The sequence below is a fragment of the Staurois parvus genome, unplaced genomic scaffold (genome assembly GCF_062004578.1).
Source record: "Staurois parvus isolate SC_StPar_1 unplaced genomic scaffold, SC_StPar_1.0 ptg000195l, whole genome shotgun sequence".
NCBI classification, from domain to species: domain Eukaryota; kingdom Metazoa; phylum Chordata; class Amphibia; order Anura; family Ranidae; genus Staurois; species Staurois parvus.
The window spans coordinates 10,322,452-10,350,126 of record NW_028317991.1 but is presented as its reverse complement, the minus strand read 5'-3'; the positions used below and the strand labels follow the sequence as shown (position 1 = coordinate 10,350,126).

At 41.2% G+C, this 27,675-nt stretch overlaps 2 protein-coding genes across 4 annotated transcripts in view; both read right to left on the bottom strand.

The window, feature by feature from the left end:
• Positions 1–27,283, bottom strand: part of MRPS6 (mitochondrial ribosomal protein S6) — a 96,618-nt gene extending 69,335 nt beyond the window's left edge. Inside the window, exon 1 of one of the 2 annotated variants that reach the window (XM_089677944.1) lies at positions 27,144–27,283. In XM_089677944.1, the coding sequence (XP_089534070.1) occupies positions 27,144–27,188 (45 nt within the window). In that variant the 5' untranslated portion in view covers positions 27,189–27,283. Of the gene's footprint in view, positions 1–27,032 lie in introns of both variants that reach the window. The other variant, XM_089677943.1, reaches the window with a different exon arrangement.
• On the bottom strand, positions 58–27,279 carry SLC5A3 (solute carrier family 5 member 3). Of its 2 annotated transcripts, none has more exons than XM_089677941.1 (2): positions 27,144–27,279; positions 58–4,841 (listed from the first exon to the last, which is right to left on the bottom strand). In XM_089677941.1, the coding sequence occupies exon 2, from the start codon at positions 4,619–4,621 to the stop codon at positions 2,474–2,476; it is 2,148 nt and encodes a 715-aa protein (XP_089534067.1). In that variant the 5' UTR covers positions 4,622–4,841; positions 27,144–27,279; the 3' UTR covers positions 58–2,473. The 2 variants fall into 2 exon arrangements, with proteins under 2 accessions (XP_089534067.1, XP_089534068.1); XM_089677942.1 differs by having other exon boundaries at positions 27,033–27,166.
• Positions 27,284–27,675: the final 392 nt, after the last annotated feature.

Sequence of the window (27,675 nt, the reverse complement as noted above, 5' to 3'; positions counted from 1 at the left end):
AGTAACACATCAAATATTATCCTTTTTCATATGCGTAAACTCCAGGCAACACCAATGTTTGCAAAAAAGTTTGTAATCCTTTAAATCAAAAAGTTGAAAAAAGGCAATTATATTTTCGGTAATTAGAAAAACATAACAAATGTAAAAACTATCAGTAGAAGTAAAGCACAGAAATATAAAACCCCCAAAAACAAAACAAAAAAAAACAACTGCAATAAGTGCAATTGTTATAATATATAAGAAAATAAATATTAACACAAAAAACACACAGAATTAAAATAGGGACACACACTTCTATAGAAATTCAGACAGGCTACGTAAAAACAGCAGTACTATGGCTGTGCGCACACAGTGGTATTTAGGTGCTTAATCCCACCAAATAGCCAGGATACATGACTTTGAGACCAAAACACAATGCACGCAAGCATTTACACAAAATGCCAAAGTAACAAAGATGCAAAATCCTGATCTAACCGGGGCCCTTGATTATTTAAAATTTTTCACAATTGTGTGCTTCATGATGGCCTTACCCATATGACCTTGGTATATCCCATTATTACACAGAGCAGTGCTTTGCAACAACCAAATGGCACCCAATAACCATTTACTTCAGAGTACGCAGGTCAACTAAATTCGTTTTTTGGGACCTGCCCTTGTGGGCTCCTTAGGAGGGATGCTTGTTGCTTGGTTGTGTCTTAAGGTCAATACTTTGAGTCACAAATCTTGAAAACATACATACTGTATACGTGTCAGAATTGCTTATATCTGTACTAGTTCCAAGTGAGCAACTTAAGCCAGCCATAGATTGATCGAATCTCGTCTGGTTCAGCAGAGACCAGCCGGGATTTGATCCATCTATGAGCAGGCTGGTTGTCCTGAAGTCAATCCATCGATCGACTTCAGCACAACCAGCCTATTTTTTTTTTTTTCATGCAACAACTGCCGGCAGCTATAGCAGCCAGAGTGAGCATTGTGTTCTGCCGGCAGGGAAGGTTCCCTGTCGGCAGGACATAAAAGTGCTGTGGGAGGGATTTCCCCAACACTGTGTTGATGGGGGAAATCGAGCAATTTTCTTTCCTGTATAATCTATGGCTTGCCTTAGGAAGCATGAAAGTCTATTCATTACTATAACATCCAGGCAACTAGCATTTTCAGAAGGTGAAGTTAACAACAGCAACTGCCATGATTCTCTGACAGGTTTCGTCGGTTTCTGAAACCGGAAAGGCTGTTGACGTGTCTATTAAATTGGTCTTCTAAGCCTGACCGATAAAAAAAAAATTGTCTGTGCCTTTCTTTAAAGAGACCCTGTCACCAACTTAAATATTGCAGGTATAAGCACAGAAAATCAAGTATTTTGAAAGTTTATTTTGGTGATTTTTCTTTAAATACATTTTTATTCAACTTTAATATGCCTTTGAACTTGCTAGCAAATTTGACTTCTTCAGGAAGAGACTTTCTAGCTCAGCCCCCACTCTCCATGCACAGCACATCCTTCTCTACCATTGGAAGTGTCCTATTACAATCTCCATGGACCCAGCACCTCCACCGCTTACTACACCTCATTACATAACTGTTATGCAGCTGTTGAAAGGATGAGCAAAGGGAATTCTATAGAGTGTCCCCGAGAGACAGTTCTGAGTCCACTGGAGCCGCTGACATCACATCCAAGACTGTGGTGCCAAGCAGCAGTCTTAGGGTTTTTGGAAGAAGGCAGGTACTATTCTATTCTACAGGTAAATAACATGCATAAAAGTATCATTTTAATGGAAGATTGCTAAAATTAATAAACTATTAACAGGGTCTCTTTAAAATCAACAGGCATCAGTGAAGGCCATGCAATGTCCTTGCACTCCCACCACCAACAGCTATAACATGGGACAGAAGTGAAACCCAGAAGCAGGTCTTTTCCTCCCATGATAAATTCTTCAATATGTCTATGGGCGTTTATGCAGTTCTTTCCTGAAATTAAATTAGTTACCAACTTAAAAGTCAACAGTACCCAAGTCCAGTTCTTTCTTAACCAACGTGAATTTAGCACGTTGTAGAAATAATCATGTAGTTTTGAAATTCACATTGTAAAAATACACTGAACACCCATTGTTAGTTCATGATTAAAAACTAAGGCAAAGTAAAAATACTTTAAAATATATACATAAATGACATTTTGGGTGTGCCAAATAACTCCTTCTTTTGGACCAAGTACAGAAAGATTATTTTGAAGTTGATCTGCCTGCCAGTAAACATTCCATTTAAATAAATTATTTATTTGGTAGACATAAGCATAGGTCCTTAAGGGATTCCACGTGTGGAAGTGCTCTGCATGGTCATTAACAAGTTGGTAAAAGGCCTTTTCAAAGTAAACAACACCTCCAAATATGGAATGGCCCTTTACCTTTGTTCGGCATTTCAAAGGCTATGCTTTTGTAATAGTCAGATTGCTTTCTTTTGCTCCATACAAAGGTCCATTTTACCCTTACAAAGAGAAGTAAATAAACATGAACACTCCTACAGAACACACACAGACCAGTCCGGTGTTGAGAATTCGCTGAATAGCTGGCTTCTCTTCGAGCATTTTTAGACATGCTGCTTCATCCTCTGCTTCTTCCTTTATGGTTCTTTTGTTGGCTGTGCTGCTTTTATAGCCACAGAACCAGTCCAAAAACTTGGAGCACCTGCCCTGGTCCTCGTTAACCCTATCAGTGGGGTTCTGACCCATAAGAGCTGCTTGCCCATTGGAATAACAATCCACGGGTGTCTCAGCCTCAGAGACACTCAAGGAGCTCAGAGGGTTAGAGTCATCTTTGTAAGTCATTAGAAGGTTAACATCTTCATTTTGGATGTTCTTAATGTGATCATCAGACTTCCCATTGGGCAGCGCTTGCTTTATATTAGTTTCTGTGATTGGTGAGGAATTTTTTTCACATTCTTTATAAGAATGGTCTTTGAGCGTTTTTTCTTTTATGGTTTTGTTTTTTAGTGCCCAGAAAGTGGTGGTTCTGATCTGATCTTTCTTTGGAGGTGCTGTCAATAGGCTCACTACGATAGCAATGATACCAGTGATCCAAAACAGCGCAGTTGCCACATACATATAGTGAATATTTTTTATAAAACTGGGCCTATTATCTGGTAAGTTGCACTCTGGGGCACGATAAATAAAGGCAAGAATGAGGCGAGTTACCCCAAGTATGAAACCTATCATGCCACCATAGAAGGCTCCTTGTTCATTGCAGCGTTTCCAAAATATGCCCAACAGGAACAAAGCAGCAACAGGAGGAGTCAAGTAATCCGCAACCTCTTGAATGTAAAGGTACATTTGACCTCCTTGCATTTCCACGATGATGGGAACCCATGCAATACTGATAATGACCATAAATGCTACAAAGACCCTCCCCACCAGCATAAGTTCACGAGATGTTGCACTTTTCCGGATACATTTGTATATGTCAAGAGTAAAGATGGTACTTGCACTGTTAAATATGGAATCAAGGTCACTCATAAGAGCTGCAATCATTACAGCCATCATGAGACCACGCAAGCCAACTGGGAGGACCTTCATAACTAACCGAGGGTAGGCAATGTTGGAACACCCGGCCCTGCTGCCACACACTGCCATGCAGTGCTCTGGATTAATGCAAGCAATGTCATCCACAAACATAATTCTAGATATCATTCCCGGAATTACTATTAAGAACATTGGCAGTATCTTTAAAAAGCCCGCCATAAGAGTTGATCCTTTGGCATGAGAAATGTTTTTTGCTGCTAAAACCCTTTGCACGATGACTTGGTCCGCACACCAGTACCATACTGAAGCTGGCGTCTGACCCAATATAAATCCAGGCCATGGAATGTCTTCATCGGTAGCTTCACGAAGCATTTTTAGTGAATCTGGCTTTGGTGTGACATGGCAGGAATTTGTATTGGTAAAGTTATAGGTCAGCAATATAGATGTGACGTTGGGTGTTGCAAGCATGTATCTCCTTTTAACTTCTTCAAATCCTCCGATTTCCACAAAGCTTATTATTGTCAATGTCAAGGCCCCTATAATCATGAGGAAGGCTTGGAGTGTATCCGTATAAATAACAGCCACCAAGCCCCCTGTCACTGTGAGAACAGCAGTCATCCCAATGAGCAAAATCACTGATAAATAAAGGTTCCATCCCAGAGATTCCTGAATGAACAATGCCCCTGAATACAAGTCTACAGATAATTTGGTAAAAATGTACAAAATCAAAGACAAAACAGCAAAGTACACTTGGATTCTATGTCCTCCATAACGTTTAGATAAGTACTCCGGCATAGTGTAAACTCCAGAACGTATATAGACTGGAATGAAGACCCATCCTAGAAGCTGCAAAAGTAACAAGGCATTTAGTTCCCAGGCCCCTACAGCAAATCCACTTGCTGCTCCAGATCCTGAGAGTCCAATGAAATGTTCACTACCGATATTGCTTACAAATAAGGAGGCACCAATAGCTGCCCAGGTCATCGATCGACCTGCCAGGAAGTATCCACTTATAGTACTCCTGTTGGACTTCCACATTGCAAAAAATCCAAAGCATAACACCAACACAAAGTACAGCGCCACTATGGCGATATCTGCCGCTTCCAATGAAGCCCTCATGATTAGATGCTGCTGTTCTTTAAATTTTTGTACAATCCTTTTTAAAAAGGACAGGTGCTTTAATGTAAAACAGTGCAAAAAACGTCTTTGTCCTTTGGTTTGCTCTCTTGATGTTGGTTCCTGCAATATCCGATGCTTAGCATGCAGTTTTTATTTAAATCGACCATTCCCAAAGCCATCGGCTTTTTGAACGTGAAGACAGGACTTATGGCAAGGAACCCTGCAAGGTAGCAAAAACAAAAAAGACAAAAAGACAAAAATTAGAAAAGGTAGTCATTGTGGAGACAATGACACTCCAATTAAAAAAAAAAATATATATATATGTATATATGCTGAACAATGAAGCACCTGATTACGTGTAACTTGAAATGATAACAGCATGGATTTCTTAACCCAAAAGAGAAGACATTTTTCAAGAAAGAGTTGTATCTCTGCTTCCATTACCAGGTTTATCTACATCCTCCTGACATCAGGTACTGCTCTGTTGAACTCCCACTTATGCCTCAGCTGGGAAGTAATCCTATCCTTGGATAAGGTGTCTTATGCCTCCTTCCATCATATGGGCAACTGATGTCATAGGGTGCTAAGACATGCCAAAATAAAGGAAGACAGGGCACAACTTCCTGAGAAGAGTTAGGCAAAATGGTATATCAGATAAATATATCACTGGATTATCAATTTAAAAGAGCAAAGGCTAAATTTTCAATACATGTCCTAGCACAGAAGGAATTCATATGCCCCATTCCATCATATCACAAAAATAAAGGGATTATTCCTCATTTAAGGATAGCAGATGAAACCATGTAAATGATTCCTTTATACCCATAGCCAACTGTGCATCCAGAGCCATTTGTGAATAACACAGATTCAGCCTAATATAAAGCAATTATTCCCACCTGCAAACAGGAGTTTCAAGCTTGTAGGCCATCATCAAAGCAGTGTACAGAAATCATGGCTTCTATGGGGTAGGGCTTGTGGACCAACAAAACAAAGTATGGACTGAGAAGAACCAAAATGCCCTCCACTGAACCAGTGCATAGCACATCTCTTCTAAGAAGGCTCTACTGTGCTTTGCACTAGATAAGTGAAGGCGTTCTTAGTAACTTTAACACATTCCCAACATAACTTTTTGGGTTATAATTATACATTTCCTAAAACCAGTATACAACAATGTAAAATATCTTAATGTCAGGTTCAATAATATGGCTAGTTCAAACAGTAGACTGATTTTATAGTCAAGAATTAAATTATATTAAACATATAAACCATACACAGGGCTCAGGTGACATCCCAAGTTAAAAAAAAAAAAAATAAAAAAATAAAGAAGGGAAACCCATCTAGGGGCACCTGTATGAGATCCAAACCAAATATTGAAAGGCCATGAGGAGTTTATTTCATAACAAAATATCAAAAGCCCAAGCCAATGTTTTATTTCCAAGGGTTCTACTGGGTGCTCTTTATTAGGGAATAAGAATCTGGATAGTCTTGGACTTGAAAAAAATTGAAAACATTAAAATCTCAGTAATAAGAGTAAACTTCAGCAGCTGAACATTCTGGAACATGCTGTCCTTTCGATGTTTTATGATGGAAAAAAAACTCTTCAAGGTTGCTGAACATTTGGTCTGGCGCTCTTGTTTTTTTTCTGTTTCTCTATGGTCTGTCTACCTATTTTTATATCTGTTCTTACATTTATCTTAGCAGTGTATTAATCACAGTCACCTAATGGCTTCTTATATAATGTATGGACTTCAGCAGCATAAGCCCAAGATTTCATATCTATCCATCTTACAAGGTCATCAAGTGAATTTCAGTATTTTAGATTTTTCAATAATTTTACATAATTTAATTGAATATCGTGAAGGACTGGGACCTTCAATGGAGAGATCTCTCGGCTTTGGCATTGCTAAAAGATGTCTTGTCACTTATCCCCCCCCAAACGATCTATTATACAAAAAGTTAGCCCAACAAATCGTAACAAATCATATTTTGGTCCAGCAGAGACCAGACATAGTTAAAATATCAATTTTAGGTGGACGTGATATTAAAGACTAATTAGAAAAAGTCAGTTAAAGCAATGTCTAGAGGCATAATTAGTGGAAAGGATATTTGGCTACCCACAGGCGTTCTATTTGTTAAACCTACTAAAAAGACAATCAGACCTCTTCTTAGTCTGTAAGTCTTCTAAAAGTAATACATTACATTGTATTATGATATACAGCTAATAAAAGATTTACTCCAGCCAACAAATGCCTTGTTAGGAGGATACTATCCCACTTCCTGCCCCAGGGGACAATGTCAGCCAGATAGATAGATATATGGTCTGTCTTCCTCTAAGATTTCTCTACTACCCTCCTGTGCAGGTGACATGTCACCAAGACAAGAAATGAAGGGGAATCTTCCCAACCAAGCAGTAATACGTAACTGAAGTTCTGACACTTCAACAGTGGGGTTGACTTACAAAGCAGGAGAATCTGTTCACTTAGCAAGCTAATTGTTCCCGAAACTTAGTAAATAAGGTGAAGCAGTATTCACTTTGAATACCCAATCATATGCAATGGGAAAAACAGGATTTTTCATCCAGGAATGGGTGACTAAAGTGAACAAAGCTTTATCTCATTTACTAAATCTCAAGGAACATTCTTAGGGGATGATTTACTAAAACTGGAGAGTGCAAAATCTGGCGCAGAAACCAAACAGCTTCCAGGATTTGTTAAAGCTTAAATGAACAAGCTGAAGTGAGAAGCTGATTGGCTACCATGCACAGCTGCACCAGATTCTGCACTCTCCAGTTTTAGTAAATCAACCCCATAGTCTCTATTCCTTTAGTACAGTGGTCTCCAAACTGCACCCAGGGGCAAGATGTGGCCCTTTGCTTGCTTTTACCCAGCCCCTGGGGCATTATAAACTCCACTGTCAGCAACAGTGTGGCATAGTTCCTGCCACTGACAATGGGTCGCTAGTCTTCTAATTGACACCAATGACTGGGCACTATTCCTCCGACTGGCACCAATGGTGGGCCACCACTCCTCCCGTTGATACAACCGGTGGGCCACCACTCCTCCCGTTGATACAACCGGTGGGCCACCACTCCTCCCGTTGATACAACCGGTGGGCCACCACTCCTCCCGTTGATACAACCGGTGGGCCACCACTCCTCCCGTTGATACAACCGGTGGGCCACCACTCCTCCCGTTGATACCAGGCACCACACCTCCCGTTGATACCAATGGTGGGGCACCACACCTCCCGTTGATACCACTGGTGGGGCACCATTCCTCTCACTGAAACAGATGATAGGGCACAACTCCTCCTATTGACAATGAAGGGCCACTATTCCTCCCATTGATCGGGCACTATACCACCCCATTGATAACATCAATGGAGCACTAATCCTCGCACCGATACCAAGGATGAGGCACTATTACTCAAACTGACACAAGGACATTGTCTACTCTCGCAGGTCACAATCCAGCCCCGTTAAAGTTCAATGGACAGTAAACTGGCCCTTTGCTTAGAAAGCTGAAGACTCTTGCTTTAGTAAATCAACCCCTGAGTGATTGATGAATAGGAAGTCCTATCAATCCTCACTCTGCTTCGATTGCTGCTTCCTACTTCTGCCATGGATAATTTCAAAACCATAAAAGATCAGTAATAAGTGGCCTTCCAGTGCCTGGATTTCTCACACCCAGCACCAGGTACTACATAACTGTCAAAATGCTTGCACTGCTTAGGCACATCACATTGTATATATCTTATCATAAACATCAGTGGTGAAGAGTATCCACGCCCAAAACAAAAATGTAATATACTTTAATTTACCAGTTGTTGTGGTGGATGCATTAGTTTTCACTTTTCAGGCTAGAAACATTCTCAGCAAGTACAAAAAAATTCCTGTTTATCTTGCCAGAAATATTACTAGTCCCATCAATCCATCATGTAATGGGAATGAACAAAGATGTGTTGAAGTCCTGCCAGGGTGACAATCATGGCTGCTTATGTGGACAATTTGGAAAAAAAAAAAAAAAAGTAAACATGAAGACAGGACATGCGTTATTAGCACCAGGTGAAAATAAAAAATGAAAAAGTCTGAAAAAAGAAATCAAATGCAGCAATATTTACAGATTGGTACACTGCAATATACTACATTTCTGTTTCGGGATTAGATATGCTTTAACCACCTTATTATTAGGTACATTGGGTGCACAGCTGGTCAACTTACTTGATATAGGGGCCTCGAGTGCAGCCCCTGATATCCCAAAGTTCTGCACATAATATTCAAAGAATGCAATGCTGCAGAAAATTGCCAGAGAGTACAAAAATAGAACAGGAGACTGTCAGACTACAAACATGATGTAGGAGTTGTTGGGAGCTGGGTACATAATTCGGGAGACAGACTGAAGCCATGTTACATCAATAATTTAATGCTTCCACTTTTTTTGCTCCCAACAGCCCCATAAAAATTGACTTGGGCCATATTTTGTGTTTTTCTCATCAATAGAAGTCCTCATGCACCCTGGATGTTTTTACAGCGGCTGTTTTTGGCTTTTGACGTTTTTTTTCTACAGCAAGTAAACACCCCAGAATGTGTCCATGCACACAGACTGTAATCAACATTTTTTGGCAGGGACGTTTTTTAGCTGGAAAAAAAAAAAAAACAGAACTGATGGGTTTTTTTTTTAGCTGTAAAAACGCTCTGACACTGAAAAAAAAAAAAAAAAAGTGGCAAAATGTGGTAAAAATGCAGCAAACTAGCATTTCTGGACTACAAAAACATTTTTCTGGGGGTCAAGAAACAAAAAAAAAAAAAAAAAAAAAAAACCGAACCTCTAAAAAAATGTGAAAAAAATTAAACAAAACACAGCTAAAACACTAATACAAATACGCTGAAAAACATACGTTTTTAATGGGACTTTACACAGCTAACGTTACCAGCGTTATTAAAATGCCCCGTATGCATGGAAACTTAAAGATCAGGAGAGAAAAAAAAACAAAACAAGAAAACATAAGGAAAAAACTGGGCAGCACAGTGGCTAAGTGATTAGCACTTCCACCTGGCAGGGTTGTCAGTTTGAATCCCAACCTGACTGGAGTTTGCATATTCGCCCTTGTGCCTGTGTGGATTTCCTCTGGTTTCCTCCCACACTCCAAAGACATGCTGGTAGGTTAATTGGCTCCTGTCTAAACTGGTCCTAGCATGCATGTAAGTTAGGGACCTCAGATTGTAAGCTTGTCGAGGGCAGGAACTGATGCGAATATACAATATTAATGTAAAGAACGGTGTAAAATTGACTCTAGAAGAGTACCTATAATAAATAATATAAAAACTGATAGCACAGAAAAAAGTAAGATACAGTATTGTAAAAGAAATGAAGGCAACTATTTACCCACAAGAAGCTAGTCTAATGTCTCACTCTTTTACATGCGAAAGCCCATGCCAACTGTCTTACACGTGATCCACAGTATCAGGTTTTTACGGGTGTTTGACAGGCAGTGAGGAGGCATAATGTTTCCTCCTTTCCACCGGTTTTAAATATGAAAGTGCATACCTATTGTGCCACAACCATGTGCATTGAAAGGGTCGTGTTTGGCAGTGGCACCACCATTTGAAAGAATAAAAACGTTTTCGACCATACTTTTCTTGTGGCTTACAGGAATGTACTTAATTGTGCTCTCCTGTCACCCAGAATCAGCTGACAATGGACTGAAGTCAGTCGTCAGCTGACATCACAAAAACGGTTTCAGTCTCTGGAAGGATCCTGACCATATTGTCAGGATCCACCCAGAACACTGATCGGCAGCTGGCTCGGCCTTCTCAGCATACCACTCCTGCCTCCTCCCCCGCCCAGTGCTGGAGGGGCAGAGTAAAGAACAGCAGATAGTCACTGCTCTCTGCTCTGGGAAGACCAAGAACTAAGCGATCGGTGGTCATGCAATTGCTAGTTCTCTGGCTTAAGCTGGCGGGGGAAAAAAAAAAAAGCAAAAAGAAAAAAGTGGTAAGATCTTGGGAGTGCTCATTTTGGGTGGTCCCCTCCTGTGTGGGGGGTAGGGGGTTGTATGGCCGGGCGTAGCTCCTGGACCTCCGATGCAATGGGTTTTTACTTTGTATGGTTCATTGACTTATAATAAATGTTTTTGAGAGTAGCCTTTCAGGTGTGTAGCCTCTCTTTTCCTTTTAGTTTTTTTCTTGTATTGTCCTAAGCAACATACTACCAGACATATCTGGTGGCACCTCACTTTACATTTACCTTTGGTGGACTTCCCGGCCTTTTTTTTGTACTGGCGGGGGACAGTTGCAGCATCAGACTGGTGCTGCAGCACAGAAGGGAGTATGTTTGCTTGTGTTTTCCGGCTCTCGAACGTCTCCTTCAAATTTTTGCAGCAGCATGTATAGAGCCCCGAGAGCAGCTTCATGCCCTTGTTTCGGTGGGCAGTCAACCTATGGCTCAACCACCTGCTTTTACTGCCTCCAGGCTGCCCATGTGAACGAGCCCTAAAGAATATTTTCTTGGGGTCAGCATCAAAACACTGGCTCCTATCCTCAAAGGCCCCAAGTGCCTCATAACAGGTGCCGAAGGCCAAAATGGGTTGCAGGTTGGATACTAGATATTTAGGGGGCGATCTACTAAAACTGGTGCAGCTATGCATGGTAGCCAATCAGCTTCTAACTTCAGTTTGTTCAATTAAACTTTGAAAATAAAACCTGGAAGCTGATTGGTTTCTGTGCAGAGCTGCAACATATATTGCACTGTGCAATATTAGTTACTACCCCTTAGTGCCTGTACAAAGCATGCAGATGGCAGTCTGTCCAGCTAACAATTTTAATAGATGATCATTGACAAATGACAGATTACCAGCTGGATAATGGTGGTCAGGCCCCATATTTCTGGCCATCACTGTTAGCGACAATCAGAACACAGGAACATGCACAGCGGCAGAACATTCCCATGCACGCTCACAGTTTCTGTTAATGGATCTAATGAAGGTTTAAGAGCTGTCAATAAAATATTGAAGAGCCTTGATATAAACTGCCAGCATACAGTAATAAACTGCAAGAAACACAATGGACAGATGTTCTCCGCAGTCATAATCATTTTAAAACCTGAAAAACTGACAACGCAATGTAAGCTGCTCTAAAACAGCAAACACTTTACAGCTGCACTGGGGATGGACTCAACAGAGACTTGGATGACAAATGTATATGTTCTGGAATATGCACTGCTTGTTGCCCTCAATGGACCGGGGTAACTGACGCGTTTCGAGGACTCAGTCTCTTCCTCAGAGCTCTCAGGAAGAGGCCGAGTCCTCGAAACGCGTCAGTCAGTTGGTCATCCAGGGTTCCATCATTGTGGACTCAGATGCTATATGGATTAAACACTTTTGTTCATTGTGATGTGCCTGTGTTTTATATGTCCATTGTGAGCATGATACCTTTTTTATTCTTTCATTAAATATTTTGAATGATAATGCACTAGGCCGGTGCGCCCTCTTTTTGTTTTTCTTTTGCATTCAGTAAGCTACTCTTAACAGCGCAAACCTCCTTCATTAGAAAGTGAAAATAAAGAGCATGACAAAAGGATACTCATTTTTAATAATTAATGCAAAAAATGCATGCCAACAAAATTTTAGTAAATAAAAAATTTCTTATAGGTGAAACAATGTCTGTTCCTTATTACAGCATTTTTTTGGAAGCCACAGAAGGCTTAAAGTAGAACTAGAGGCAAAACTACTTTTTTCATTTTGGATAGCGTAACCCCTGTTGGTTCTTTTGCCATTTACAGTATGTCCCATTGGGGAGATTTCCCTTCACTTCCTGTCTCATAGCCAAAACAGGAAGTGAGGGGAAATCCCTTCAAAGAGAGGGAATCCCTCGTTGTCACTGGATCTGGCCAGCACCAGACAGTAGACAAAGAGGCCGAGAATGCCCAGCATCATTACCCAAACACGGCAATGACAATCATCTCCTGGTCAACAGCTGAATGGGGCACAATCTCTCAGAGTTTCTCATTAGGTCTGCCTTCCTTGTGATGGAATGTGAACAGCAGTGGGCAGATTCCATAGCCACTACTCGGCTGTCCAGAAGCTATGGAATCCACCCATTGCCATCTGCTGTCAATCACATGGAAGGTGAAGCTGGCAGGGAACTAGTCTCTCAACTTCACCATCAGGCTTCGACAGGCACAGTGGACGGGCAGGGAGCAACACTAGGCAGTGCATTACCGAGCTGCACAAAGTACCCCCCACTATGCCTTCCGCAACAAATTCAAGTATACCGGATGTTTCCATATAAAGAGGTTGCAGATACAGAATGTTTGCAGATAGTGTGACAGAAGTCAAGAGAGTATTTATGAATTCTTTACACGCAAGATCAGATTTTGCAAATAAAACAGCTTGAATATCTAAGACCTGAGTTGTTGATGAACATACCTGCCCAAGTGAGGTATGAGGAAAGACTTGTTGGGTGTGCTGTTATACTTGTGGACAATCGCTGCATGTATAAAAGCACTAAAGCAGAACCCCGGGCAAAAATGTCTTTACATGTCCTTGTTGCGGATTTCCTACCTTTATAGAATATGTAATCCATCTGGTTCATTGAGTAGTTGCTCTGACAGTCTATTCATTTTCAAATCAAACCATTAATTCTCTTTGGTTTCAGGTTGCAAGACCAGTGGCTGCTATGCCTCCTATACCCCTAGCCATTGGTCTTGGCACATCCCTTCTGTAGTTCTTTCTCCGGGAAGCAGTGATGTCATTCAGCCCCACTTGCAGTGGTGGGCAGACCGAGACTCTCAGACACATTCAACATTTACAGGCCTAGTGTACCTGCCCACATTCAATACAATTTCCTGTGGTTGATGGGAACTGTAGTTTCCTTTTAGAGGTCATGAAAATTCAATTAGACTTTTCTCCTCAATGGTAAGGACTTTCAAAATTGTATCAACGGATTAGTGATCTGTGTAGGGAGTGTCCTAAGGAGTGATTCATTGCCTATCTTGAAGTTAGATATTTTCCTAAGTGGGAGGCTACTGATATCACAAAGCTAAACTCTAGACAGATATAAAAAGAAAAAAACTAATTAAAAGTGTTTTCTATCTTTTTTTTCTTCTTTTTTACAAAGAGGCTTGGTCAGTTCTGCATGTTCTTCCCATTTCCAAATCCCAAAGACGCTGAACACTGAATCTGGTATTTCAGAGCCAGAACAACCTGCATTCAAGCTGCTCCATCTGCCAGGCATGGTAACCCTACTTCCCCCCCTCACTCCACATTTCCTGGCTGTTCAAAACTTTGGAAAGATGAATTCTGGACGATTCCTGCCCTTTGCCTTAGGCAAGGTTCCAATTAGTGCAATCTGAGTTTCAGTGCGATTATACAGTGCAACTTGCATGTGCTTTGCATATTCTATAGGGCCAAAAATCACACCAAAGTAATACAGGAACCTTTTCCAAAAACATTGCTGTGCTGAGTTGCATTGCTGTGAACGGCCAACATTGAAAACATTGTGATTTCTATCGTCATGAGATCCTGTGCGACTCAAATCGCATCTGAAATTGCACTAGTGTGAATAGAGCCTTAAAGCCCATACAGTATGCAATTTTCTTTCACCACGCATGGAAGAAAAGAAAAATCACTCAATTCTCCCATCAACATTGACCACTATTATGTTCTGCCAAGGGGTGAGGGGGGGGACTACCTTCAAGGCCAGCAAGACAATGGCTAAAGCTAGTGGCTTGAGCCCTTGGCACTAATCACATGTAGAAAAAAAAATCTAACAGGCTAGTAGTACCCAAGCTGATTGATGGATCGACTTGGGTACAACCAGCCTGCACAAAGAAGGATCTAACCTCAGCCGGTCCCTGCTGAACTGGTCAAGATTCGATCCATCTATGGCCGGCTTTAGTTAATATGGAGCTCTGTGTTTGCCATCACAATGTACAGAGAAAGGACTGCTGCCTGTAAGGCAGTGTTTCTCAACTCCAGTCCTCATGGACCTCCAACAGGTCATGTTTTCAGGATTTCCATTATTTTGCACAGGTGATTTGATCAGTTTCACTGCCTTAGTAATTACCACAGCTGTTTCATCTGAGGGAAATCCTGAAAACATGACCTGTTGGGGGTCCATGAGGACTGGAGTTGAGAAACACTGTTATAAGGGAAACCGTGCACATCCACCCCATCAGACTGTTCAGACACACTAGGTATACCAAGCTCAGTAACCCAACCATACAGGAAAATCAAGTCTACAAGTGCAATGAAGGACAACGGAGGTTTATTCAAGACGACACATATTGCAATGAGAACGCCTTGACAGATAAGTTTTGGTATCGTTCATCAGCAACCTGTAATACCTGCGTGATTGTTGCAGATTTCCTAAAGTGCAACAATGCACTTTAGGAAATATGCTAAACCTGCTTGGGAACGAGCCCGAAACGTCTGGTAAACACAGAAGAGAAGGCATGGACAGCACCAGCTGGAGACCCCCAGAAGAGGATTGGGGCCACAAAGAGCAGGTACATAACATGTTATAGTACAAAAAAAAAATGCCTTTCGTAAAGCTTAAATATTCATGCTGGTTTAAAAGTTATTTATGCTGTTATGATCATTTCTTTGATTCCATAACTCCGCCACAGGTTCACTTTATATTTGAAAGTTTTAGGGTGGAGATAAAACGTTGAGGATTCAGGGCAAAGAGCAAAAGAGCCAGAAGGGACCAGTCTTGCGCAGGCAGGATAAGCGCATCAGGTAAGTATATCTGCACGGTCCTCTCCCCTAGAACAAAACCTATGCAGTGTGGGCACAGCCCCACAGCACGGGGAAAACAAAAACGAGTTCTGCTTTAAGTGTTAGGCTCAGATGAAGGTCTAAGTATTTGGCCATTATTTAAGGGTGTAGGTGGAGTCTGAAAATGCTATTTGCCTGGCTGGCCTACTGGATTTAATACAGAGAAGGGCAACCAAACTGATAAGAGGCATGGAGGAGCTCAGCTATGAGGAAAGATTAGAGGAACTGAATTTATTCTCTCTTGAGAGGAGGAGATTAAGGGGGGATATGATCTCCATGTATAATACATAAGGGGGGATATGATCTCCATGTATAATACATAAGGGGGGATATGATCTCCATGTATAATACATAAGGGGGGATATGATCTCCATGTATAATACATAAGGGGGGATATGATCTCCATGTATAATACATAAGGGGGGATATGATCTCCATGTATAATACATGAGGGGGGATATGATCTCCATGTATAATACATGAGGGGGGATATGATCTCCATGTATAATACATGAGGGGGGATATGATCTCCATGTATAATACATGAGGGGGGATATGATCACCATGTATAATACATGAGGGGGGATATGATCTCCATGTATAATACATGAGGGGGGATATGATCTCCATGTATAATACATGAGGGGGGATATGATCACCATGTATAATACATGAGGGGGGATATGATCACCATGTATAATACATGAGGGGGGATATGATCTCCATGTATAATACATGAGGGGGGATATGATCTCCATGTATAATACATAAGGGGGGGATATGATCTCCATGTATAATACATAAGGGGGGATATGATCTCCATGTAGAATACATAAGGGGGGATATGATCTCTATGTAGAATACATAAGGGGGGATATGATCTCCATGTAGAATACATAAGGAGGGATATGATCTCCATGTAGAATACATAAGGGGGGATATGATCTCCATGTATAATACATGAGGGGGGATATGATCACCATGTATAATACATGAGGGGGGATATGATCTCCATGTATAATACATGAGGGGGGATATGATCTCCATGTATAATACATAAGGGGGGATATGATCTCCATGTATAATACATAAGGGGGGATATGATCTCCATGTAGAATACATAAGGGGGGATATGATCTCCATGTAGAATACATAAGGGGGGATATGATCTCCATGTAGAATACATAAGGGGGGATATGATCTCCATGTATAAATACATCAGTGGTTCATATAGTGCACTCGGTGTAGAGCTATTCACCCTGAGGTCATCACAGAGGACAAGGGGGCACTCTTTACGTCTGGAGGAAAAGAAATGTAATCTCCAAACACGGAAAGGTTTCTTCACAGTGAGAGCTGTGAGAATGTGGAATAGACTCCCTCAAGATCTGGTTCTGACCAGCTCAGTGGATTGCTCTAAAAAAGTCCTGGATTCTTTCCTAGATACACAGAATATAACTGGATACTAACATTTATAGGTAAAGTTGATCCAGGGAATATCCGATTGCCTCTTAGGGGATCAGGAAGGAATTTTTTTCCCTGCAGGAGCAAATTGGATCGTGCTTTGCTGGGTTTTTTTTGCCTTCCTCTGGATCAACTGTGGGTGTAGGATTATAACTTTTTTTTTTATGGTTGAACTGTGGTCTTTTTTCAGCCAGATTAAATATGTAACTATTAATTGCGAAACTTCTGCAGAACAAGAAAGTAGATCACAAGCATTAAAGAAGCATCAGAGGACCATACTGGCATCAAAAAGAAGAGGAAAAACCCTTCTGCGCTCAAAAGGGCCGGATAAGGCATATGTGGAAGGGTCTTCATAAACTTCAGAATTCAATCCAATGTACATCAGGCATATCATAACCGACAAAGGTCCATGGTCTGGAATAGTGTGAGAGTCCCACAAGCAAGAAGACGCTTGAAAAATGTCTGACACGTTTCGAGGGGCGATCCCCTCTTCCTCAGAGTCTATATTGGATTGCCCCTCGATACCCGTCAGCAATTTTTCAACCATCCTCTTGCTTATGGGACTCACGCTCTATTCCAGACCATGGACCATTGTCGGTCATGATATGCCTGTGTACATTTGATGTTTCTGAGTATATAGCTATATATATATATATATATATATATATATATATATATATATATATATATAAAGCTTTCTGCTATATTTTAGGATAAAAGTTTGAAAGTGTTTATTGACGCAATGCGAAAGGCTTGTGCGCCCCTTTTTTTTTTTTTTAATTATTTTATAGACCTTACTGGCCTTATATAGCTGTTCTAGACGTGTAAACACTGAAGTCAGGGGTAAGTGAGGGAAGCCTTTATTTTCCTGCCCCATCAGATTTCCTAATACGGCAATTAGAAAATAGGTTTCTCCAAAAGAGGCTGGAAACACGTGGCTTTGGGTCTATCAGAACCATCAAACAATGGCCAGCACTGTTCCAGCATACAAAGGGTGCATTCACAGCCAGCGGGGGTCCCTGCAATTAGCTGCAAGGAAGCAACCCCATTGAAAGCAATGAGAAGCTGCTGGCTCCCATGGCAACTCACATGTAAAGGCTCATGCAGCGATTGGTTCTGGACGAAGACTGCTTGCTTTTAGGGTCAATCACTTGCATGTGACTGCTGCATGAGAGATTACATGTGAATAAGTGATGTGATGAGTGGCGGGAGCCAGCAGCCTTCCATTGCTTTCAATGGGGCTGCCTCCCTCAGCTAATTGCAGGAACTCCTGCTTGGGTTCTTGCATCTAATCGGACTACAGGTGCAGTTGTAGGTATGATTTCATCCTAAGTGCCCAGTCATACCGGTGGGACTTAATCATGCAGTTTGATAGTTTCAAACCGCATGACAAAAATCGCACCACAAATCGCAGCCTATTGTCCGCAATTGAAGCAATCATATTGGTACAATTCCGACTTTGCTGGCGTCACACCAATTTTGAAAGTAGCGCATGCACTATTTTTTTCAAGTTCAGGTGCGGCTTGCATACACATCTGTGTCCTGCAAGGTGCAGACATCTTGCAAGTCGTACCTGAAGTCAGACCGATATCAGACTTTGAAATCGTGCAACTTCACTGGAAGTCGCACAATTTCAAAATCAGATTGGTGTGACTGAAGACTAAAGTCTCATCACCTTGAGGCTGATGGTTCTTCTCGGCAGGTGAACTTTGCTTAGGGCGTCTGCAAGCCTGTTTTAGTTCATTGCTTGGCTGCTAAATCAAATCAGAAAAAGGTGCTATCCAGTAACTATAGAAACACCGATTATAATAAATTCCATTATAGTTATGGATTATCAAGAATCCAAATACATTGCATTATCTACCTTTTGTAATACAACTAAAAATGATCGAATTTCTTAGGAAAAAGCTGCTGAAGTGGCTGATTTTCTATCAGTGCATGGCCAGCTTCAGGCCCCATTCACACTTTACGTATCGCTCTGCGTTTGGGGTGCTATTAAGGATGAATGGCACCCAAATGTGCATTTTGCCGCTATTTGGAATTGCCTAAGCATGAAAAGGAGTCCTATATGAGATGTTCCCAACAAGGCTGAAAAGTTTGGAAATACTTTGTTAAGCTGGCCATAGATTTCTATTTATTTTTGTTTAATCAGCCAGCCTGCTAATAAAAAAAAAAAAAAAAGTAAACAGATTTCCCCATCCACACATTCAAGGTAGATGGAGGAATCCTACCCAATGAGCTATTGTATTCTGACAGCAGGATTCCTTCAGTCAGAATACACTGATCAGCACAATAGCTGATTGGCTGCAAGCGCTGATCGAACAAAAATTTACCAATAGTCCCATCCAAGAGGAGTCCATCATTAGATTGACTCCCCTGGAATGGGAACGGCCATAGATGGATCGAAATTCGTCCGGTCCTGAATTTCGGATCCATCTATGGCCAACTGAAAGGATTCCTTTTACTCATTGCTCTTATACACACCAAACCACATTATTACCTGCTAGGAGGGCTAATAACTGCACCCAACATTCATAGCTTCATATTCAGTGATCAAAGAACGAACAGTCGTTGGCAGGATTGGTAGGGTGAGAAAACTGCAGTGCCAGCTGTTTCTCTTTAAAGCATAGTACCAGCCAAACTATATTTACAAAGGCCAGCCAAGCTACATTCCTGGGGGGCTGACACCAATATTTTAAAGATAGTGCAGCTCTGCAACTTGTGTGACAGGGTGTTATGAATCTTCACTACCCCAATGGGAAGACATGGCCACCCTTCTTTTATCATGTATAGCTGCTCATAATAATTTTTCCTGTGCCACCTGCAGACAAATCTCCCGCTGAGGCGGTTATTTTCTAAAAAAAAAAGAAAAAAAAAAATACACGTAGTGCCGACAGCTAGAAGAATACATTGGTCACCGCCAAATAGTGACCATAGCCGATTGGCTGCAGTCACTGTTTAGTCACAAATTAGCCACCCAGCTCCTCTAATTATCAGATCGAAGAATGTTGGGTAGAAGGGTGCCGACAGGGCCACCAACTACTTGGATTTTGGATGGTTCATCAGAAACCAGCAAAAAACTAACCAAATTTCCCTCTAACCCGAGCTCATCTATTCTGCAGTAGCCTCTGAGAGGTTACCAGTGAAGTATGCACTTATATTTATTTGCTAAACTAAACAGTTAAAAATATAGTTTGAACTTTGGACCAGCTTATAGGAATGTTGAAGTAAATGCTAAAAACTGCCCACGGCTGATAATGCTGACATGGCCAGTCAATAAGGACTTTAACCAATAAATAGTTCTAACTCCAAGATATTCTATAAACTAGAGCAGTGGTTAACAAACAGAAGCCCAGAGGCTGCCTGCCTTTAGAAGGCCCTTGGGCCACAATACCTCACTGACACCAACAATGGAGCATAATTCCTGCAACTGACACAAACAATGGGGCACTACTCCTCCCATTGACACCAATGATGGGGCACTATTCCCTCCACTGACACTAATGTTGAGAAATGGTTACCTACGGCAGGACATTTTTTACTCCTACTGGCCACAGTCCGGCCCCTCTAAAGTCTGAAGGATAGTAAACTGGCCCTATAAATTATACAGTGCCTTGAAAAAAGTATTCATACCCCTTGAAATTTCCACATTTTGTCATGTTACAACAAAAAACATGAAAGCTTTTTATTAGGATTGTATGCAATAGTGCAACATAAAGTGACACATCATTGTGAAGTGGAAGGAAAATGATAAATGGTTTTCAAAATCTTTTACAAGTAAATATCTGAAAAGTGTCTCGTGCATTTGTATTCAGCCCCCTTTACTCTGATAACCCTAACTAAAATCTAGTGGAACCAATTGCTTTCAAAAGTCACTAAATTAGTAAATCCACCAATGTGTGAGTCCACCTGTGTGTAATTTAATCTCAGTATAAATACAGCTGTTCTGTGAAGCCTTCAGAGGTTTGTTAGAGAACATTAGTTAACAAACATCACCATGAGGGCCAAGGAACACACCAGACAGGTCAGGGAAAACGTTTTGGAGAGGTTTAAAGCAGGGTTAGGTTATAAAAAATATCCCAAGCTTTGAACTCCTAATGGAGCACTGTTCAATCCATGATCCAAAAATGGAAAGTGTATGGGACAACTGCAAACCTACCAAGACATGGCCGTCCACCTGAATTGACAGGCAAGGCAAGGAGACCATTAATCAGAGAAGCAGCCAAGAGGCCCATGGTAACTGGAGGAGCTGGAGAGATCCACAGATCAGGTGGGAGAATCTGTCCACAGGACAACTATTAGTCGTGCACTCCACAAATCTGGCCTTTATGGAAGAGTGGCAAGAAGAAAGCCATTGTTGAAAGAAAGCCATAAGAAGTCCTGTTTGCAATTTGCGAGAAGACATGTGGGGGACACAGCAAACATGTGGAAGAAGGTTCTCTGGTCAGATGAGACCAAAACTGTACTTTTTGGCCTAAAAGCAAAACACTATGTGCGACTGAAAACTAACACTGCACAGCACCCTGAACACACCATCCCCACCGTGAAACATGCTGGTGGCAGTATTATGTTTTGGAGATGCTTTTGTTCAGCAGGGACAGGGAAGCTGGTCAGAGTTGATGGGAAGATGGATGGAGCCAAATACAGGGAAATCTTAGAAGAAAACCTGTTACAGTCTTGAAAAGACTGGGGCAGAGGTTAACCTTCCAGCAGGACAATGACCATAAACATACAGCCAGAGCTACAATGGAATGGTTTAGATCAAATCATATTCATGTGTTAGAATAGCCCAGTCAAAGTCCAGACCTAAATCCCATTGAGAATCTGTGGAAAGACTTGAAAATTGCTGTTCCCAAATGCTCTCCATCCAATCTGACAGAGCTTGAGCTATTTTCCAAAGAAGAATTGGCAAAAATGTCCCTCTCTAGATCTGCAAAGCTGGTAGAGACATTCCCAAAAAGACTTGCAGCTGGAATTGCAGCGAAAGGTGGTTCTACAAATTATTGACTCCGGGGGGCTGAGTACAAATGCCGCCACACTTTTCACATATTTATTTGTAAAAAATTCTGAAAATCATTTATCTTTTTCCTGCCCACATCACAATGATGTGCCACTTTGTGTTGGTCTATCACATAAAATCCCAATAAAATACATTTACGGTTTTGGTTGTAACATGACAAAATGTGGAAAATTTCAAAGGGTATGGATACTTTTGCAAGGCACTGTATATTCCAGACTTCCTATTAGGAGGGACATGGCAATCAAGAACAACAATTTGGCATTTAGACTTACAGAGCTCATCTATCTCTGCCCTCATGCTGGCGCCAGGTGGGGAAGGGTCCCCACACCCTTACACTGGCGCCCGGTGAGGCAGGATCCCCTCCCGTATACTGGCCACCAGTGAGGAAGAGTTCCCCCTTTACAGTGGGGCCTGGCGAGGAAGGGTCCCCCCCTTTACAGTGGGGCCTGGCGAGGAAGGGTCCCCCCCCTTTACAGTGGGGCCTGGCGAGGAAGGGTCATTTGGTTGTCATTGGGAGGTATGCCCTTTTGACTTTGGTTCTTAGAAGGAAGCATGCTCCCCTTCACAGACTGCTAAAAGGATATTTGGTGTCAGTGGTCACTTACCTGAGAGATGAAAAGAGAAACACCAGTAGACCCAATCCAATGGCTGTACCAAGTAGCAACGGCCCCAGAACTAAGCAGGCGCCATCATATGGGAGATCAAGTTTGCTACTGCTCAATGTTTCCCTACTAATCTCTGGAGGAACTCTAAGACTTCACAGGACCCTAGCGGACAAAGACTGCATTAGAGAGTGCATAGGCATACAGACAATTGGACTGAGCTCAGGACCACACTACATCCCATCACTGCAGAGCACTTTGTAAACTTTATATCACCGCAGAAAGGAGGCGAGTGTTTCAGGATATGGCAGCAGTGCCAAATAATCTGGAAGAAGAACACGTTTTCTAACCTGTCCAATCACCTGCCACCATGGACCTGACGCTGTCACCCAATAGGGCCATCTATCTGCTGATTAAAAATGCCGACTAGATAGGATATCAGATCACTTTCTGACCACGGTCACGATTTTTGACGTGTAATAACACAGGGACTGCCATCAGTGTCATACGTAGTAACCCAAGAATCCAGGTAATAGGGCTATCTCATTGTTTGATATTTATAGCACTTCTATATTTAGATATTAGGACACCAAGTTAAACATTAAACAGGAAGACAGGAATGAAGTATTGCCATTAGAGTCATCCACGCTTTAATTGCACTACACATTCGTTCACGCATTCTACCCTAACCCTGGAATACAACATTTCATCCCAGCTTTGAAACAGCAGGTCGGGAACTTTCTACTCTCTTCACAGTGCAAAAAAAAAAAAAATAATAATAATGAATTTCAAAATTCAAACTTATGTTGGTTTTTAGTCAATCTGTTGATGAAAGTAATCTTCTAATCTAGACGACCCCTGAGAAATATGGCAAGTTTTCTCCGCAAGAAAGCTTTTGCTGAATGCAATTAAAACCCATGCCAACATCCCCCCCACTGACACAGAATCCTATAAAGGCAATAAAACCACTATAAAACAAAAAGCTTTAAAAGATACGAGGAAATATTACATTCCCCAGCAGGCGGATTTCAGTTTATTATGAGCTGATCAGCTAAGATGACTTTTCATTGGTTCTTGTGGGTAATGGCACTTTAAAAGTCATTACTGCCCTATTCACTGCAAAAAGCTCAGAGGTAGAGAGGGAGGTTTACTAAAAAATTCAAGTGAATTGTAAAGGATCTTGGGGAAAAAAAAACAAAAACACAAACACTCAAAAAAACAAACACAACAAAAACAAAAAAACATGTCATACTTACGTGCTCTGTGTAATGGTTTTACACAGAGCAGCCCCGATCCTCCTCTAGGGGCCCCCTGCTGGTACTCCTGCCCCACTTGCTAGGGGTGCACTTGTGCAAGTTCAATCCTAAGCCTCACTGTGTGACACTGTCTCACTCAACATCCCCCCCCCCCCATGCTGGAATTGATTGGCAGCAGCAGCAGCCAATGGCTCCCACTGCTCTCACTGAATTACGTGAGGAGGGAAAAATAGGGCAGCACCACTGCTCTCATGTACAGTGTTGGATCAAGATTGAGCTCAGGTGAATATTGGGGGGGGGGGGTGGCTTAAGGTTTTTTTTTTACCTTAATGCAGATAATACATTAAAGAGGAGCTCCAGTCAGTTTTCTGAAGACTAAAGATAGCATCTACTGTAGTTGCTGACTTTTAATAATCAGGCAGACAATTACTTGTAACAGGATCCAGTGATGTACTCACCCAAGGACTTGCTGTGGACTGTGTTCGGTCCTTGGTGCCGCCATCTCAACTGTGGGCACCTGGCTTTTGGCTTCACAGCCAGGTGCCCACTGTACATGTACAGTCTTCTCAGACCTGTGACGTGTCCCACCAGAAGACTGCACCTGGTAGCAGTGTATGGGATGGCGATGAGATGGGGGGTGGGGGGTGTTAATGGAAAGAATTTCCGCTCAGATCGCCTAGGTGATTCAAGCGAAAGTGGAACAAGTACCTATCAAAACCAGATAACAGGTATGATCTTAGGGTAATGGTGTCAATTCCCCCCAAAAATTTAAAAAATATTAAGTTTATATTATTACCAAATTGTTATTGCTTTTTTCCATTACCATAACCAACCACCAAAGAACGACCCAAAGTAATTAATTCCACTCCTGACAATCGCAGCAAAACCACATGTGTATATTATTTGTTGTTTGTAGCCACAGTATGACCCAGAAACTATGGCCTGCATTTTAATTTTTTTATGTTACTTAAAACATACTGACCCTGACCTTTGACCTAGGCACAGATACAGACCTATCTGACACCCTGATCTGTTTTACCTTTTTTGTATGTTTTATTTCTTTCACACAGTGTATTTGATTTACATTCTAATCCTCTAAGCAAGGAGAAAGAGACACAATGTATCTTTTTTTTTTTCTATATTCAAGAGGAAAAAAAATGACAGGGGCAGACTGTGCAGTTATTGATTGCTGCGATAGCCAATTGGAGGCGATCACAGGGATCATTTGATTGAGAGGCGGTCCTCCCGCCTCCTGATTGTTAGTACAAGACCCAGAACTGTCAGTGACCCTCCTCAAACTGTGCATATGCTCAGTGGCAAGAGGAAAACTATTTTCTTTCTTTCTTTCTTTTTTTTTTGGGCAGGATACTCTATTTTTTCTTTTTTACTCAGGAAGACTCTGTTAGGCAGACAGGTTGTCTGGAATGGATCAGATCGGGGTGCTGTATATACACCGAACTAAGTGAAAAAAAACATCAATTCCATAGCCAGAGACTGTCCATGACACCCGTACTGTTCCATGACACCATGTACAGCTGGAAGACATTCCTCCAGTATGTTAATTTAGAGGATTTGTGTATTTTCAGCATTATCCTTGAAGTTGCATAAAAAGACGCTCCCCATTGGATAAAAGTGTATTGGCATCAGTACATGTGCCCTATAGTAATGCCCACCTCCAGCGTTTTTTGGTTTTTTTTTCCACAACTGTTTACATATTAGCCCACAAAATGGCCCAATGTTATTTACCCCCCACCCACCCAGAGACACACGCACCCCAATTGACTTCAATTGGATTCCCCACTATATTCAGGTTTGCTGGATTTTGAACACGCATATTCACTCATCCCTCATTACTGCATGATATAATGTAAATGGCATTATACCACACACCTCGGAATAGATAATATACTTCCACTAGGAATATAATGTGGAGGCATTGAGATATGTATGTATACCCCACTACAGTACAGACCTCCACATATAGTAGAGGTCATAATAAGGCCATGAATATCGTATAGCCCACTGTGTGATATATAGTATATACATTGTATCATATGTAGTGTATACTGCCATACAGATATACTGCCATGTGCATAGTATAGATCTCATTACATCATACATTGTATATACTGTGTGTGTATTAAAGCCATGTATACATAAAGTACCTTATGGTATCAAAAAAACTTTATATGAAAGAGACATGTATAGTGCATGTCATTGTATGTTATATAGTATATCCCACTCTTCTGTAATGTAATAGTACTGCCATGAATATACTATATCACCCTGTATCAGATATCATACAGCCTGCTTATAGTATATGCCATATACAGAGCCATGTGTACAGTACATGTCATATCATATATAGTGTATACATTGTATCACAAAGCTCTGGCTATAGAAGATGTCATAATATTGCCATGGATATAGTATAAAGTACATCCCATTGTATTATATAGGTATATATCATCCCGCCATAAGTATAGTACATGTCACTATCATATGTAGTATATACATTGTTTTATCATAGGCCTGTGTACAGTAAACCTCGCTGTATCATAGACACAATGTAATAAATATATACATACACATTGAGTCTATGGTATATATGCATTGTATAATACTGTATATCCGATTTCATACAATTTATATACACATATACATTGTATCATATATAGAGCCATGTGTACATTAAACCTATTATATATACACATTGTATCTATAGTATACATCTATATATATATATATATATATATATATATATATATATATATATATATATTCCCCCCCCACCATTTATAATATCTATACACTTTGTATCATATATGAAGCCCAGTGTACATTAAATCTCACAATTTTATATCAATTGTATCATATATAGTATATACATTATATCTATGGTATAAATCCATTTATTTATTTTTTCATATATAGTATACATCCACAATATTATGTATGGAACCATGTGTACAGTAGATATCATTGTATGAAGCACAATGTGTATATACTATATCATACAGTGTGTGTATAGTATAAAATATGTAGTACATACACATCGTATATACACATGCTATTATATATAGTATATACACATGGTGTGACGTATAGTGTCCATACACGGTATGATATATATATATACACACACACGGCATTGGACAGAGCTCCCTGTATACAGTGGTGGATCACATTGTATGACACCGGTGGGGTTGGTGTCTGTCGCCCCTCTCCAGCATGGCTCCGATCCCCTGACCACATACAGTCGGGGATCACATACCGCTTCACCCGGGGACACTTACCTGTTGGCAGCACGAGACACGTGAGGCCCCTGGGAAGGAGCCCCGCCGTGTGCCAATCAGAGCCGAGCACGTTGCCTGTCGGGTAGAAGGCGGACAATGAATGACACTCACCCTCTGCATGGCCTTGATGATCAGAGCCATCTCATATCTGGGCATGGCGGGTGGAGGACAGCAGGACTCTGCGATCCCAGCTCAGCCCAGACAGGAGTGAGAGCGATCCGGTATAAGCGCCTAGAGGAAGGACAGAGATGACAACAAGACACGCCCCCCTCCTCCTGGGGACACGCCCCTTCCTCCCTGTCGGGAGAATGGCTGTACACACACCCCTGTGATGTCATATCTGCCCCTCCTCATGTGCACGCCCCATTCAGTGTCATATAACATATACAATACTTCCCCTCCTGGGTGTCCTCTATGGCAGTGTTTTTCAACCTTTTTTGTGCAAAGGCACACTTTTTTCATGAAAAAAATCACGAGGCACACCACCATTAGAAAATGTTAAAAAAATTTACCTCTGTGCCTATATTGACTATATATAAAGTAATTCTCTTGAATAGGAATCAAACACAAAGAAATTATTTTATAATTACTTTATTATGAAATAATAAAGTATTTTATAATTGGACCCGGGGGCCGGACCAAG

Coding starts and splice junctions, on each gene's coding strand:
- SLC5A3 (XM_089677941.1), bottom strand. CDS start 4,621: ATGAGGGCTTCATTGGAAGCGGCAGATATCGCCATAGTGGCGCTGTAC.